Source organism: Podarcis melisellensis (genome assembly GCF_964234715.1).
Source record: "Podarcis melisellensis genome assembly, chromosome: 2".
Taxonomy (NCBI): domain Eukaryota; kingdom Metazoa; phylum Chordata; class Lepidosauria; order Squamata; family Lacertidae; genus Podarcis; species Podarcis melisellensis.
In genome coordinates, this window is record NC_138529.1 from 118,894,710 (window position 1) to 118,911,716 (window position 17,007).

Genomic DNA, 17,007 nt, shown 5'->3' on the forward strand with positions numbered 1-17,007 from the left:
CTCCGGGGATCCGCTCCAGAACCTGTTGCCAATGCCGAGGCTCACATTTCTAAATGAATGAATGAATGAATGAATGAACGGACGCGCGTTAACCCTCCGGCATGGGGAAGAATCGCGATGGCGAGAGTGGTCCAGAGCATGTGCAGAGTGCAAGGCCTTCCTCGCACAGATCGAGGCTACGGGGCGGGGCAGATAGGGGGATTCGCACGTGCAAGGGACGCCCTGCACGCTGATGGTGAGAGAAGGCGAGAGAGATCGTTGAGCATTGGGGTTGGATTACAGGATCTCTGGGGTGCCCTACCAGCTCCACGATTCCCCGCTGCTCAGTCGACGTCTCTGCTGCATCCGCGGCGGCACCCGTGTGCCCAGGCGCCTCCCTGAAATTCTGTGCAAGAAGCACGTGTGAACGGGAGGACACGCGTGTTTCTTTTTTCAAAATGGCAATAAATCGAAAAGTGGAATGTGAATGCCCTAGCCAGATGGAGAGCGTGTGTTTTCACCCCTAGGAAACTCCCTCCTTTTGTTTTCCTGACAAAATCCAATTGGTGAAGCTTGCCCATTGCATCTCCGCGCATCTAGTAGGAAAAGCTTCACCGGTTGAATCGCCGCCTGCCCTGCAGACATTATCCTGCCAGACACAAAGCCATTTGCACCTCCCTTCCCCCTCCAGTCCTTTCTAACGGGCCGTTTCCTTCTCGTCCTCTAGCCCTTCCCACCTCTGAGATATTTCTGAACCAGCAAACTACTTTCGTTTTCCACTTCCCAGAAACGGCCGCGCTTCCCCGAAGATCCGAGCTGGTCGGAGGGGCTTTCCAGAGAAGAGAGGCGCGGCTGACGGAAGGCTCCAAACCTCTCTCCCCTTTTGACTCCAGTTCCACTTTTAGTTCCCAGGATCTACAAAAGACACCCGAAGCTGTTCCTTTTTAAAAAACCCTTTTTTATTATTCCCTCGCGCAAAGATGCGCGAGGAGGCGTAGGGCCGCCAGAGGGCGCGCCGTCGCCCTTCCTTTTAACCTCTTTTAGCGACGCCGATTTGCAACAGAAAGAAACTTTGCGGCTGGATCGAGCCGATCAGCTCCGTCCTCCGTTGGAAACGGAGAACTGGGTGCGCGGCTGCAGATTTGCTGCGCGTTGCGGCGGCGGCTGCTTCCCGTGATGGTTTGCTGCTTTCTTCCCAGATGAGATCTTTGGCCTGATCCGGATTCGTCATTGATTTCTTTTTCAGTGGGGCTTTCCAGAACTGCACTTTGCCGGCCTCTCCTCCGAAGGCAGCTGCTCCTCTCTGTCTCTCTCTCTCTAGGATCCTGCCAGCCCTGGCGCTGCCAGCTGCAGAGAAGATGAAGCCCTCCTGGGTGCCCTGGGTCTTGATTCCCCCAGTGGCGCTCCTGGACTTCTTCACCCTCCGCCTGGCCTGGCATCTGCTGAGACTGCCCTGGTGGAGCCCCCTGCTGGCGTCCTGGGCCGCTGCCCTGGCGCGGTGCCTGCTGCTGACCCTCTCGGCTTGTGCCGCCACCTGCTGTGGGGGTCCCGGGGTCCAAGACAGCCTCCTGCCTGCAGCGCTCCTCCTCAGCTTCCTGGTCCCCTGCTACACAACCCTGCAATACCTGTTTCTGTCTGAAGGGGTCGCCCTAGAGCTGGCACACAGCTGGGCCCGGGCAGATGTGTTTGCCCTCAGCTATGTTGTTGTGGGGGCATCGGCCCTGTTGTGGCACCACCTCGCCCCCCGCGGGAAGGGGGAGGTGGAGACAAAATCTTCTGCATCCTTTTGGCGCCTTGTCGCCACCATGAGGCCAGATGTGCTGAGGTTTGTAGCCATCGCTGTGCTGCTGGTGGTCTCGTCCTTGGGTAAGTGAGTGGTTGTGGGTGGGTGGGGATCCCAAACCTATCCCCTAGCTTCATTCTAGCCCCCTTCCCAGCTCTATCTCCGGTACAGAGTTTTACTTGTAATAATAATATTTATTATTATTCTATTATTTTCGCCCATCTGGACAGGTCTCCCCAGCCACTCTGGGCGTCTCCCAACAGAATATTATTAATAATAAAGCGATGAAACATCAAACATTAGAAACTTCACTAAACAGGGCTGCCTTCAGATGTTTTCTAAAAGTAAGAATTATCCTTCTGGGTCCATCCTGAGGGTGTCTGTGCAGTGAGACGAGTGGTTTGCTTGCAGGAAACCACCAAGAAACCTGCCATCCTCTTTGTATTCATCTAGCTTTTTTCTTTGGGAAGGTTATGCTGCTGATCCTCCCAGCATCTTGTAGCAATGAGTCCCACAGGTTAATTGTAGTCTCGATCATGTGTGGAGGAATGCTGGCAGGTGTCCGTCTGGCCTGCTGCCAGCTGGTTTCAATTTATTGGTTGTTTTCACCCAACACCATCTGCAAATGCAAATTTCAGCCAAGTTTCAGTATTCGCCGCCGCCTTTGATTTGAGGCCTGGGTGCAATTTCCTCGCAGCTTCAGGACTAGATTAATTTTGGTGCATAATAGCAGAGACATTGCTGGGCTGGGCAGGGGTGGCAACTTAAATAAAATATTGTGGGGGCCCAGGTAAGCCCCTGCCCACATAGTCAATCACATGACGCAGTGCGCACACACCGATTGAATACCCATCAGCTTTTTCTCAAATATTTTATTGTGCGGGACCGAAGCCCCCAGGGTCCCTAGGAATTGGCTCCTATGAGCAGGCCGGAATATACAGAGGGCTCCGGGTTGGCGAAGACTGAGCTGTAGCCTAAGAAAGGGGGATAAGCTTGCTACACCCCACTTCTCACCCCGAAACCGAAGCCTCCAGCTCCTGTTACCCCCACCCCCACCCCACTCCTACCATTTTGTCCCTGGGTTCCCGGAGTCCTGAGGGTCTCCCCCCCTTTTGTGTGTCATAGGGGAGATGGCGATCCCGTACTACACGGGGCACGTGACCGACTGGATCACCGGTGAGGCCGACCCCTCTGCCTTCGAGAGAGCTCTCTGGATGATGTCCGCCCTCACCGTTGGCAGGTACGGAGCAGGTGGAGAGGTTTTAGGAAGGTTTTTGGGGTGGGAGAAAGGGGGGTGTTAGAAGGCAGAGGCCCACCCTCCCTTTCTGACCTCTCCCTCTCTCTCTCAGCGCTCTGGCTGAGTTCCTGTGCGACTATCTCTACAACACCACCATGAACCACTTCCACACTCGCTTCCAGAGCAACGTCTTCAGAGCCGTCCTGCGACAGGAAGTCGGCTTCTTCCACGCTAACAAGACAGGTAAAACCAGAATCTGCACCAAATGGGACTTGTCTTTAAGTTTAGGTGCTCTTTTATTTTCTGGATGATTATTGCATCATTTTTTTTCAGATTGCTGCCTTGTGCTAATTTATATTGTTCCCCCCAAAAGCCATTTTAAAGCTCTTCTGGAGTTTTAAATCGCCGTATTCTTCGCTCTATAAGATGCACCTTTTTCTTCCTAAAAAGTAAGGGGAAATGTCTGTGTGTCCTATGGAGCAAATGCATGGTTCCTGGAGCCGAATTGACCAGGGGCGAAAAGCAGATTATGCTTTTTTTGGAGGGGGGAGCAAGGAAGTGGGTGTTGAAACAAAGCAAACACGTGATTACAAAGCACGGATCCACATGGATCCTCAGGATTTTTGCATTGGGTCACCCCAAATTCACCGTCAAATGACATATCATTGTGGCCACAGCATGAACCACAAAAATCATACATCCACTGTTTTGTTCAGAATATTGTTTTTCTTGTTTTCCTACTCTGAAAACAAGGTGCGTCCTATGGTCAGGTGCGTCTTATGGAGCGAAAAATACAGAGAAATTTGTTTATTGCTTATATATGCCACCTTTTCCTCCAAGGAGCTCGAAGGTGGCACACATGGTTCTTCCCCATTTAATCCCCCCACAACTGCCCTGCGACGTAGGCCGGGCTGAGAGGCAGCGACAGACCCAAGGCTTCAGGGCCCAGTGGGGACTTGAACCCTGGTCCCTTTTATTTTATGGCTATGTCCACATCGTCGGCTTAAAATGCAGTTAGGTCGTCCTTTTTCTCAATTTGGATTGAAGCTGGGGGTTTTTAGGGGTGGGAGGAACCCATCAAAATGTAGCATTTCCAAAGAAACAACAAGGTCCTTATTTGGTGGCCCAAATCATGTGTAGTCTGCGTCCCGAACCAGCAGCGCTCGCCTCTACATAGTTCCATCCATATTTCAGACATCGTGATATATTGATATATTGCGATGTTTAGCTGCTGATATATCGCTATGTTGAAATCTGGATATCACCCAACCCCTAGAGCACACTGGAAGTAGAGTTAAATGGGCGGTTGCAAAACGCCTTGAGGCTTATGTGAAAGGTGATTTGTAAATTGTAACAGATAATTTAAACAAAAACCACTTTCTCTGAAATGTGCACTCTCTGCCCCCAAATCCTGACCTGATGGCGGTGCTGAGCTCAAGGATCTAATCCCCCACAGGGGGGAAATTTGATTTTTAAGGGGGGCAATTTGAGAATGTTTAGACCAAGTTAAAGGCCTTTTAGGCTTCCTCCACATGAATAGGAGTTCACTTTTTTAAAAAATAAGAATTATATGTCACTGGGGGTGGGGGTGGCATCAGGATTTTAGAGATGCTTAGGTGGGGCACGGCAAAAAAAGGTTGGGAACCACTGATCTGACCCAACATAATTCAACACAGATCCTCATTTATTTCCGTGCTCATCAAAACAACACACGTTTTCCTCAAAAGCTAAAAAGCAGGAGTGGATTTCAGCTGCTCTGGTTTTTTTGGAAAGTTTTCCCATTCCTGGAAATGCAGAGTTGTCCTGACTGGCCTTTTGCTTGGAATCTACTTGATCCCCTTCCCCTCTATCCTTTTTTCTTTCTCCTTCTGTGATGGAACTTCTATTTGGGGACTTCCCTGGCTTTTTTCTGGCCCACATAGGACCAGCCTGGATAGTTGGCCTTGGTGAAGATTTGACGTTTTCATCCCCAAAAAGTTTTTGATTTGAGTTTCTACTGAAATGAGGCTGCGTTTTAAGTTTAATGTTGTATTTTAATCTTGTTTTTAAGTTATATTTTAATCAATTGTTTTGTGCCTGGTGTTAGCCACCCTGGGCCCAGTCTTGGCTGGGGAGGGCGGGGTATAAATATTTTTTTATTGTTGTTGTTATTATTATCAGGGATAAAGTAATGGTAAAGGGACCCCTGACCATTAGGTCCAATCGTGGTTGACTCTGGGGTTGCAGCGCTCATCTCGCTTTATTGGCCGAGGGAGCCAGCGTACAGCTTCTGGGTCATGTGGCCAGCATGACTAAGCTGCTTCCAGCGAACCAGAGCAGCGCACGGAAACGCCGTTTACCTTCCCGCCAGAGTGGTACCTATTTATCTACTTGCACTTTGATGTGCTTTCGAACTGCTAGATGGGCAGGAGCAGGGACCAAGCAACAGGAGCTTACCCTGTTGCGGGGATTCGAACCGCCAACCTTCTGAATGGCAAGTCCTAGGCTCTGTGGTTTAACCCACAGCGCCACCCATGGAATAATCCCCCCACTCGGTTTTCCTTGCAGATATTATACAGCTGTTGGGTCATCTTCACTTACCTTGAACCTTGCCCAGATATTTCCTCTGCTGTCCCACCTTCCTTACAGGGGACATCACTTCCCGGGTGACGACTGACACGGACACCATGAGCGAGGCCCTCAGCAGTGACCTCAGCCTGCTGATGTGGTACCTGATGCGAGGGGTCTTCCTCTACGCCATGATGCTGTGGCTGTCGGTGCCCTTGACCCTCTTTGTCACGGTGGCTCTGCCCTTCATCCTGCTGGTGCCAAAGCTCTCTGGGAAATTTCACAAGGTACCCAAATAACCAGGAGTGCCACGCAGGGTCCTGCTGGGCATCATTCGAACTCGGTACCCCGTCTCTTTCTCTCGACAAGGCTGTTGTTCCCCCATAACCGGTATTCAGTAGTAATGGGCAGATCCACATTGTATAGAAAACTCCCCTCAAATAATCCTGGGAACTGTAGTTTGTTGAAGGTGCTGGGAATTGTAGCTCTGTGAGGTGAAAGCTGTACTTTTTTTGGTTTTATATCTTGATTTTATTCTGTGAGACCCCCAGGTATAGGGCGGTATATAAATTCTAATAATAATAATTAATAATACTCTCAGGATTCTTTGTGCTTTTGGTGTGGCTCTTCCTGTTTCTGTGCTCCAATTTCCCTGCTTCTTCCCCCTATCGAAACTCGCCATTTTTTTAGGATAAATGGCCGTCTGTTCAAAGGGACACAAGGAATATTTGGTGTTGCGTTGGAGGGGATGCGAGGAAAAAGGGAATTATGTCCCACATGTGGTAGAATATAGCTACCCCCAAGTGTGTTTTATAAGCTGGTCTCCGACCGTATTAAAGTATCTATCTAGCTATTGATGATAAATTAACATGTGCCATTAAGGTAAGACGGGGAATATGCAGGAGAAATGATTCTGAGGAGATATGGAAGGTGCTTGTAGAATTTGTACTGTTTAAACGGAAAGGGGTCAAACCATCGCAAGAGGTGTTGAAATTTTTGGAGGTTAGATAGTTACAATGGAATGGTCTTGGGGGTGGGGTGCTCATTTTTATTCTTATTTATTTAGGATTGTTAAGGTAAAGGGACCCCTGACCATTAGGTCCAGTCGTGGCCGACTCTGGGGTTGCGATGCTCATCTCGCTTTATTGGCTGAGGGAGCCAGCGTTCAGCTTCCGGGTCATGTGGCCAGCATGACTAAGCCGCTTCTGGCGAACCAGAGCAGCGCACAGAAACGCCGTTTACCTTCCCGCTGGAGTGGTACCTATTTATCTACTTGCACTTTGACGTGCTTTCGAACTGCTAGGTGGGCAGGAGCAGGGACCGAGCAACGGGAGCTCTCCCCATTGCGGGGATTCGAACCGCCGACCTTCTGATCGGCAAGTCCTAGGCTCTGTGGTTTAAGCCACAGCGCCACCCACGTCCCTAGTTAGGATTATTACTTTGTGATAGATAGATGATGATGATAGATAGATAGATAGATGATAGATAGATAGATAGATAGATAGATAGATAGATAGATAGATAGAGATAGATAGATGATAGATAGATAGATAGATAGATAGATAGATAGATAGATAGATAGATAGATGATAGATAGATGATAGATAGATGATAGATAGAAACAAGTTCCTTGTCCCTTTTCTTTTCTTTCTTTTCTTTTCTTTTCTTTTCTTTTCTTTTCTTTTCTTTTCTTTTCTTTTCTTTTCTTTTCTTTTCTTTCTTTCTTTCTTTCTTTCTTTCTGTCTTTCTTTCTTTCTTTCTTTTGCTTCCCCAGCGCCTGATCCACTGACCCGCCTTTTCTCCTCTCCCAGAACCTGGCGCTGCAGGTCCAGGAGTCCCTCGCCAAGGCTAACGAAGTGGCCACGGAGACCTTCCAGGCCATCTCCACCGTCCGCAGCTTTGCCAACGAGGACGGCGCCGCTCGGCGCTACGACCAGAAGCTGCAGGAGACCTACAAGCTGAACAAGTGGGAGGCCGTGGCCTATGCGGCCTCCATGTGGACTAGTGACGTAAGGGACCCAAACTGATCCATTTTCGGTGGGGCGGGGAATGGAGATGGAGGCTAGAATTGGGCCGCAGGGCTCTTGGGGGTTTCCGAAACAACTGGAAAGTGCAACCTTTGGGAAGGCTGAGATGGAGGGAAGGATGTGGGGCCTCCCAGGGTGGACTGTGGCTCAGTGACAGCGTCTGCAGAAGGTGGTGGGTTCGATACCTGGCACTTCCAGGAAAAGCAGGAAATGCCCCCCCCCAAAAAAACTCCAATGAGCCACTGCTGGTCAATGTAGATCAGGGTGGTCCAGCCTGTAGCCGTTGGCCGCATAGCCTTTTTTGGCAGCAACCACAACAAAAACATATATTGAAGCCTTAAAAAATAAGTTTTCTGTCATGCATCATTAACAAAAATGCATACACCCGTTTGTGTATTAAATTTGTTTATTAAATCTGTTAATTGTCTGTTTAATTATATATATTACAGTGGTACCTCGGATTAAGAACTTAATTCGTTCTGGAGGTCCGTTCTTAACCTGAAACTACAGTGGTACCTCGGGTTACATATGCTTCAGGTTACATACGCTCCAGGTTACAGACTCTGCTAACCCAGAAATAGTGCTTCAGGTTAAGAACTGTGCTTCAGGATGAGAACAGAAATCGTGCTCCAGCAGCGCAGCAGCTGTGGGAGGCCCCATTAGCTAAAGTGGTGCTTCAGGTTAAGAACAGTTTCAGGTTAAAAACGGACCTCCAGAATGAATTAAGTACTTAACCTGAGGTACCACTTTAGCTAATGGGGTCTCCCACTGCTGCCACCGCGTGATTTCTGTTCTCATTCTGAGGTAAAGTTCTTAACCCGAGGTACTATTTCTGGGTTAGCGGAGTCTGTAACCTGAAGCGTCTGTAACCCGAGGTACCACTGTAATTGTGTATATTAAATATATTGCAAACACTTTAATTTACGATATAGAAATGTAATTCACCTTGTGGCCTGTGTGGGTTTTGTACTCTTGCGGCCCACTTTGACCACCCGGGTGTCAATAACACTTAGCTAGATGGAAAGACCATTGTAAACAGTTAAATATCACTTGTAGTTTAAGGGTGAATTCTGGATACAATGGAGGTGTAAAAGATTTGGACTATCATAAAAGATGCAGAAGGAAATGATTAATAACAGGACCCACAAAGGGGAGGATGGAAGTCCAGGAGATTCCTTGCAATCTTGTTTTTGATGATCGATATTTTTATGTAAACTTTTAATTTGAAAAACCAAATAATTTTTTAAAAATACACACACACACTTAGCTAGATGGACAAAGGATCTGTCTCTGTGTAAAACAGCTTCCCTTCTAGTTTAAACAGCTTTTTAGAACCATGAGGTCCGGCGTATTATTTCGCCTTTAAGGGAAGGCAATGCGGCCAAGTGGCAGGAAATCTCCTTTGCATGCAATAGGTGAATCTCACGTCCCCTCTAGGTAGGGCTGGGCGAGACCCCTGCCTGAAAATCTGGGGAGTCGCTGCCGGTCAGTGTAGGCCATACTGAGCTGGACAGGCGACCGGTTTGATTCTGGATTTGACTCAGCTTCAAGCATCCTTGGAGAGGAGCTTCTCCCTCAAGCCCCATTTTCCCTTTCCAGCTCTCCGGCCTGGCTCTCAAGGTGGGGATTCTCTACTACGGAGGGCGCCTGGTCACTTTGGGAAGCGTCAGCAGCGGAGAACTCGTTACGTTTGTCCTCTACGAAATGGAGTTTTCCTCAGCAGTGAGGGTAAGTTTTTATTTTGGGGGCCAGGGACGCACAGCAGGGCTTGGGCAGGGGGTTCAGGAGAGCAAAGACCAACATAAAGGTAAAAGGACCCCTGACCATTAGGTCCAGTCGTGGCCGACTCTGGGGTTGCGGCGCTCATCTCGCTTTACTGGCCGAGGGAGCCGGCGTACAGCTTCCGGGTCATGTGGCCAGCATGACTAAGCTGCTTCTGGCAAAACAGAGCAGCGCACGGAAACACCGTTTACCTTCCCGCTGGAGCGGTACCTATTTATCTACTTGCACATTGACGTGCTTCCGAACTGCTAGGTTGGCAGGAGCAGGGACCGAGCAATGGGACCTCACCCTGTCGTGGGGATTTGAACCGCCGACCTTCTCATCGGCAAGCCCTAGACTCTGTGGTTTAACCCACAGCACCACCCACGTCCCTAAAGACCAACGTAGGGGAGAGGAAAAGATGCTGAGGTCCCTTTTGATATTTCCAGCTAGGTCTGAGAATCCTCTCCCGCCGAAGACCCTGGAGAGTTGCTGCCGATCAGTGCCGACAATACTGAATTTGAGGCACCAATGACCTGGCCCCTGGCTCCTCCAATGCTTCCTCCGTCAGATGTTTTCTCCTTCCCCGCTTTGCAGGTCCTGCTCTCCGTTTCTCCACGTGTAGAAAAAGCTGTGGGCTCCTCTGAGAAGCTTTTTGAGTACATCGACCGGACACCCCAGATTAGCTCTTCAGGGACGCTAACACCCCAGGATCTGAAGGGGCACGTTTTGATGCGAGACGTCTCGTTCTCCTACCCCGACCGGGAAGGCCCTCCTGTGCTGAAGGTATTTGGGGAGAAAGGGAAGGAAGAAGCTGGGATTCAGGGTGGGGGGAGTCAGAGCCTCAGGAAGGGGGCACAAAGAGAAGACAGACCAGCCAAGACTCTTAGAGGGGGAACCTGAATGGAATAAAGCTGGGTATCTCAGTCAGAAGAGCACGAGACTCTCAATCTCAGAGCCATGGGTTCAAGTCCTGCATCAGGCAAAATATTTCTGCATTGCAGGGGGCTGGACTTTGAACCCCCCAAACACTGCCACCGCTTGGCATGTTTTGTTGTTGTTTAGTCGTGTCCAACTCTTCGTGACCCCCTGGACCAGAGCACGCCAGGCCCTCCTGTCTTCCACTGCCTCCCACAGTTTGGTCAAACTCATGCTGGTAGCTTCAAGAACACTGTCCATCCATCTCGTCCTCTGTCGTCCCCTTTTCCTTATACCCTCCATCTTTCCCAGCATCAGGGTCTTTTCCGGTGAGTCTTCTCTTCTCATTAGGTAGCCAACGTATTGGAGCTCCAGGATCTGTCCTTCCAGTGAGCACTCAGGCTACCTGAGCCTTATTCATTCTCTCCTGCCCACAGGGAGTGTCACTAGAGCTGCGCCCTGGCACGGTGACTGCCCTTGTGGGCCCTTCGGGGTCGGGCAAGAGCACCCTTGTGGCTCTGCTGGAGCGGTTCTACGAGCCCCAGAGCGGGCAGGTGACCCTGGATGGCAGAGAGCTGAGCAAATACGACCACCGTTTCCTGCATGAAAAGGTAAGGGAGGATCTCGCCCCAGAACAGAGAGCGGAGGGGCCTTTCTTGTATTTCAGCAGGTCAGGGGTGGTATGGGCTGTCTTCTCCTTTGGGACTCCCCTAATCTTTCATTGCTTTTTCGAAAGCACACTCTCCATATCATCAGCATCATCATTTTTAGTTTGTATACCATCTTTCTATCTTACAATACTCAAGGCGGTTTACAAGCTGAAGAAACAAAAAATGCACATCTTATAACAATCTAATGCGATACAAAAATGTGATAATAAAACATAGCTTTAAAATAGGCAACCTGCATAAAAAGTAACAGTCAACAATCATAAGAATAGCATTAAATAACAACAACATATAAAAGTTAAAGAGAAATCCACTCAACAGTTACAATAAATAATATCTAATCTATAATCAATAAAACAACGGGAAGCCACAGTACATAAAACAATACAATACACATTGAGAAGCAGAGACTGGAGGGGAGAGCAAGGCAGGTGGAAGGAGGCCTTGCCTGATGGAGTCTCTCTTTTGAGCTCCTTTTGCAATCGGCATCTTATGCAACACAGGAAAACACATGTTGAGAGCAGAGGGCAATTTTCAGCCTTGGTTTTGCTCCATCGGCCTCTGAACCTCCTCTTCTCCAACTGGAGTCATTTTAGAACCACTTTCCAGTTCCATGCGAAGGATGGACTAATTCTGTCATAGTTTAGTCCTGCTGATGCTCAGTCATAGGTCCGTTCTGAGTTGTGCATATTATTTTTAAAAAGTGTACAAAAAGTCTTTATATTGTATGCATTTTGTACACATTTTTAATGCACCCTTAAGATGCATGCTTCTCAAGGCATTCCATCTTTGAAACCCACATTTAGTACACGTCTCTTACAGAAAGAATATTTTTGTGCAGATAAACTGTCTCAAATGCTTGAGAAGTGCATTGTCCCCAATTTATCCCTAGTTCTGAAGCTTTTTTCCCTATGAATTCTGTAACCTTGTGATCTAGATTCTTATTGGATCGTTGTATATAGTTTGAAAATTCTTCAGTGTTTTTCCCCCCCTTTTAAAAGTGTGTGATCCAATCAGGACTTGCATTCCAATCAGCAAGCAAGTTTAGGCGTGTTGGATCAGTTTGGTGCACCGCAAGGGCAAGCCAAACGAATTCCTCTTCCTCCCTAGTCTACAAATGCACCGTTGGATTCTCCTCGGCAATACCCTGGAATAAAAGTCTTCCCGATTCTCTAACGAACTCTTCTGCCCTCCCTGCAGGTGGCGCTGGTGAGCCAAAGCCCGGTGCTCTTTGCCCGGTCCCTGCACAAGAACATTGCTTATGGCTTGGGGGAGAAGAGCCGGGAGGAAGTGGCAGGGGTGGCCAAGCGAGTGGGAGCACATCGATTCATTGCCAGGATGAGCTGTGGCTATGACACAGGTAGGGACCCCTCCCCAGACCTGCCCAGTTCTCCAAATCCCTGTCTAACCCTGGTAAGGATTCCATGGGAGGGGGTTGTGGCTCAGGGACAGAGCAGGTGCTCTGCATGCAGAAGGGTTCTGGGTTCAACCTCTGGCTTCTGCACCTTAACCAAAAGGATTCAGTGGTAGTAACCAGTTCTGGAAAGGACCTCTCCCTGTCTGGACAGGTGTTGCAAGTGTGGGGGTTTAACTTGGCTTCCACCTTAGGCTGATGAATCTGCACGAGAACAAGGTAGATCGAGGAACCTCCAAACGCCCTGGACCGTCCTCCTTGCACTGACCCGTGTCAGTGTCCTTCAGCATTATTGACTTGATCTTCTTAGGGTTGCTGACCTCACTTCCTGCTTCCCTCTCGAGAGCAGGCATGCTTTGGCTCTCTCTCCTCTTGAGATGCAATATGGCTTCTTACATCTCCTCCAAGGGTTGCCATATGTCCTGTTTTTCCAGGACGTGTCCTCTTTTTTTAAAAAGGAGAGTGATCCATAGTTAAAAGCAGAAGTTGGCAAATGTGTCCTCTTTTCTGCACTTCAAAATATGGCAACCCTGCTAGGAAAGACCCCCTAGTTCTATTTGTTTGGCAAATATAGATTTCCTTTAATAAATATTAGCTTTCTTGTTTCCTTAAAAAACACAAAAACAAAACCCTGGAGCTGAGCTGTAGCTATGGGAGGACTAGCCGTTTTTTGCCCTGGGTGAAGCCTCCAGAGAGGCGTCATTGAGACTCCCAGCTTGTGTGTGTATGTGTGTGTGCGCACACACACAACTGTGCATCAGGGGGTGCCAAACTGGGTCTTTGACCTGGGTGAAATAAAGTCTGGTTTGCCCCCTGCCCTGGAATCTCAGTGGGATGATACCATGAAACGTAGGCTCCTTTGTCAGGGATTCTGTTTCAGTTCAGCTTCTGCCAGCAGATGCAAACATTTCGGCCCAGTCAACCGTACATTCATTCCTCTGCCCACTTTTTGCCTCTGGCCCTGCCCGTCACCAGCATGTGGCCCCCAGAAAGTTGAACCATCTTGCCCTGCCAGCCGTGGGATGGGGTAGCAATGGATCTGGGCTGGCCCAAAACATTTTGGCACCAGAGACAGACCCCTAAAGGATGCAAGGGATGCTCTACATCAGGAACAAGGCAAGGAGAAAGATCAACATCGGGACCCACTGCCCCCGTGAATCCTGCCGCCTGAGGCAGTTGCCTCACTTCGCCTCATGGGTGGGCCGGCCCTGCATTGGATATTGGTTGCCAAAAGGGAAGGGAAGGTCTTGGGAGTCTGATTTCTTGGCCACTTTTAAGTTGGACCTAGAAAGTCTCAGAGAACATAGGAAGCTGTCTGATAGTGATTCAGACTAAGTCTATCTAGCTTAGTAATGTCTACACAGGCTGGCAGCAGCTCTCCAAGGTGTCAGGCAGGAGACTGTCCTAGTTCTGATGGAAGCAAAGGAATTTCTGAAGTGTCTGACCACTGCTGCCATTTCTGTTCCTCCCTGCAGATGCTGGAGAAACAGGGGGCCAGATCTCCGGCGGGCAAAGACAGGGGGTCGCCATTGCCCGGGCTCTGATCCGAGACCCCCGAGTGCTGATCTTGGACGATGCCACGAGTGCCCTCGACATGGAGAGCCAGCAGCAGGTAAGTTGGGCCTGTGGAGGGGTAGAAGCCCAGAGGTGTTGAATGTCTCTACTGTGATATTCTAGAAAAAAGGTCTGATACCTACAGAAATAGATGGCCACTGCAGCAATTCCCCTGGGGATTTCTTGCCAGGCGGCCAGGAGGATAGACAGGTGTTCCCTCTCCACCCCTTTGGTGGGAAGATTTTGCAAAGTGGGGTGTCTATACGCTTAACACCATGTTTGGGGGGGGGAGGAATAAAAAAATTTTCCCACAGCCTCTTTCATGTTGGGATGATGACGATCAGGAAGACCAAATTTTTAATAAGGAACAGGGAAAAATTATAACGTATCTTAAAAGCCATTGCAAACAGTTAAAATTGTTAGTAGGGTTGGAATAGCACTTGTACATGAACATGAAATTTATTACGGTCAAAGACCGGCTTGAGAATAGCTCTTGTAGTTTAATGGTGAATTTTGGACACAGTGGAGAGGTAAAAGATTTGGATTCTCATGCAGGAGGAAATGATTAACAATAAGACCCACAAAGAGGAGTCCAGGAGTCTTGTTTTTATGTTGCGAGTTGTGACTGTAAAATTATAATTTGAAAACCAAATAAATAAATCTTATGAAAAAGAAAGAAAAGAAAACGCTGGCCTTCCTGATGTATGATTCATTTTTTTAAATATAAATTTTATTTTCAATGCAAAATTACAACAAAAATTGCAAACATTGAATCCAAAATAAAACTATACAAACAAGAAAGAAAAACAAAATACAAAAAAGAAAAAAAAGAAAAAAGCACACATCTACAAATAAAATCATATCTTCATTCCACATATACATATACAGACTTCCTTCCTTTGTTCTAAGACCTCAAAATTTTTACTCTTTCTAAATTATTGTGTCTAATGTAGATTACCTCTATCTTTATACTTTTTACGTCATTTTTCTTTTTCTTTAACCCTGCAAAACATGATTCATTACATACCGATATGCTTACTCCAGAACAATGTTTTTTCATATACTCTTTAGCACATTCCCAGTCTTTTAATAATTTCTTGTCCAATTGTCCTCTCATGAATTCTGTGAGTCTTGCCAGATTTATATATTCACAAAATTTAATTTGCCCTTCTTTTATTGATGGAATTTTTTCCCCTTTCCAATTTTTTGCTATAAGCATCCTGGCAGATGTCGTTGCATAAAGGAATACTTTCCTTTGATTGTCAGGTATATCGTTTGTAATTATATCTAAAAGGAATGCAGGAAAATGAGCAATAATATAAGAACAGTGATCAATATGATGTATGATTCATTTAAGGCACAGGAGCCCTCCAAAAGCAACTCGGGAGGCAACTGGGTTAAGGGGAAGAAGTTGGCTACCTCTCTGCCAGCAAACTCCCTTTTTCTTACTCCTCAGGTGGAGAAGGAGATCTACGAAGGGGAGGCTCGCCACAGGCGCTCTGTCTTGCTCATCTCCCACCGCCTGCGCAGCGTGGAGCGTGCCGACCGCATCCTGGTCATGGAAGAAGGGGAGATCCAGGAAGAAGGGACCCACCTGGAACTGATGGAGAAGAAGGGCGTCTACTGGCAGCTGGTGCAGAGGCAGCAGAATGGAGCTGAGGGCAGCAACAATGGCTTTGTTGACGTGGACCACGAGCATCTATAGTGGGTTCAGAACTGATGGAGGATCCCTGGCCTAGACCTATGTGGTCGTTGACCATCATCCCTGCCTCCTCTTTTGGCAGGAGGGATGGGGAAATGCCTGGCGTGCGCCCAATCCACCAGCCTGCAGCTTGTCACCTCAGCTAAGGCAAAAGATCTGAGGAGACATAACCTTGCTAGGACCATTGCCTTGTCTGAAACCATGGAGGACCACTCCCTTGTCTGAAACCATGGAGACCGGCTGCTGCCAACCAGTGTAGACAGTACTGAAATTGATGGGCCCAATGCTACGAGGCAGCTTCCTCTCCTCCTAATTTCTCCATGAAAATAATAATCTATATTTCAAGGCACCTCCTATATCTGAGAGGGGCAGCCCCACAAAATTCCAGCTCTTCAAAACACATATCTTTACATCTGGAGTTGTCCGTATGTTTTGGGCCACATCTTGTGATTGATTATGTGGGGGCGAGGCTTACCTGGCTCCCCCACACCAAAATATTTTATTCTTGTTGGCACCCCTAGCGGAGGCCGTTACTCATTTGTCAATCGGCACAACTTGAGATTTTGAAACCCGTGCGCGGGAATCACTGTTTATACGAAGGACATGCCAAAGGGCAGAGACCTCAATCCCATGGTCCTCTCTGCCTCCCTTACATCAACCCAGAGGTGGCCCACCTCTGTTGTCTGCTTGACCATCCTCTCACCCCACACTTTCCCTCACAATTGGGGCCATCCCAACAGATTTTGCTGCCTGAGGTAAAAGGCAGGTCGTCCCTCGCCCACTCCATGCACAAAATTCACTTGGGTGGGCAGTCGAGGCTTAACTGTAGCCCTGGCAACTGGGCAGCGTCCTCCATTTTGTTTTGTACGCCGTACTGTAAAAACCTGGTTAATGGCTTCAGTTCTTGTGAGTCACTTTGGGAGGTTGTGAATCTGAAAAATGCAGTGGGCCAGGAGTGTGAAGAACCCTTTTTCAGGCCTGAGGGCCACAGTCCGATAGACTGGGCCACCTGATAGACTGGGTGTAGCAACAGAAGTGGCGCTTTCCTTTGTATGGTTACATTTCGGTCATACAGTACAAAGGTTTTCTGCAAAATGCGCACACTTCCCCTCTGTTCAGGGGTTGATCACATCCATGCCATACTTTCAAAACACTCATGTGCCACATAAACAGGCTTCTCCTAGGGTGTCAGGGTTAAGAGTGTTGGAGTAAGACGTGGGAGACCTGGGTTCAAATCCCTGTTTGGCCCTGAAGCTCAGCGGGTGAACTTGGGCCTGTCCCTGGCTCTCAGCCTAGCCTGCCTCTCAGGGTTTTTAGGATAAAATGTGGAGGGGGAGAACCATGAATGACACTCTGAGCTCATTGGAGCAAAAGGTGGAATGTAAATCTGATAAATTAAATTGGTAGGAAGTAGGAA

The 17,007-nt window shown here is 48.3% G+C and overlaps 1 protein-coding gene across 1 annotated transcript; it reads left to right on the forward strand.

Moving 5' to 3' along the window:
• The first annotated feature begins 1,150 nt into the window (after nt 1–1,150).
• Nucleotides 1,151–15,774, forward strand: TAP1 (transporter 1, ATP binding cassette subfamily B member). Its single transcript, XM_081901855.1, has 11 exons — nt 1,151–1,845; nt 2,888–3,002; nt 3,112–3,242; nt 5,628–5,833; nt 7,358–7,555; nt 9,173–9,301; nt 9,932–10,120; nt 10,690–10,863; nt 12,121–12,280; nt 13,810–13,946; nt 15,345–15,774. Exons 1-11 carry the CDS (start codon nt 1,338–1,340, stop codon nt 15,591–15,593), a joined length of 2,196 nt encoding a protein of 731 aa, XP_081757981.1. The 5' UTR covers nt 1,151–1,337; the 3' UTR covers nt 15,594–15,774.
• The last annotated feature ends 1,233 nt before the right edge of the window (nt 15,775–17,007 follow it).

What these genes read in the sequence shown, in the direction of transcription:
- TAP1 (XM_081901855.1), top strand. Translation starts at nt 1,338, where the DNA reads ATGAAGCCCTCCTGGGTGCCCTGGGTCTTGATTCCCCCAGTGGCGCTC. An exon ending in CCTCCATGTGGACTAGTGAC is followed by an intron (nt 7,556 to 9,172) that starts GTAAGGGACCCA and finishes TTCCCTTTCCAG; the next exon opens with CTCTCCGGCCTGGCTCTCAA. An exon ending in ACCGTTTCCTGCATGAAAAG is followed by an intron (nt 10,864 to 12,120) that starts GTAAGGGAGGAT and finishes CCCTCCCTGCAG; the next exon opens with GTGGCGCTGGTGAGCCAAAG.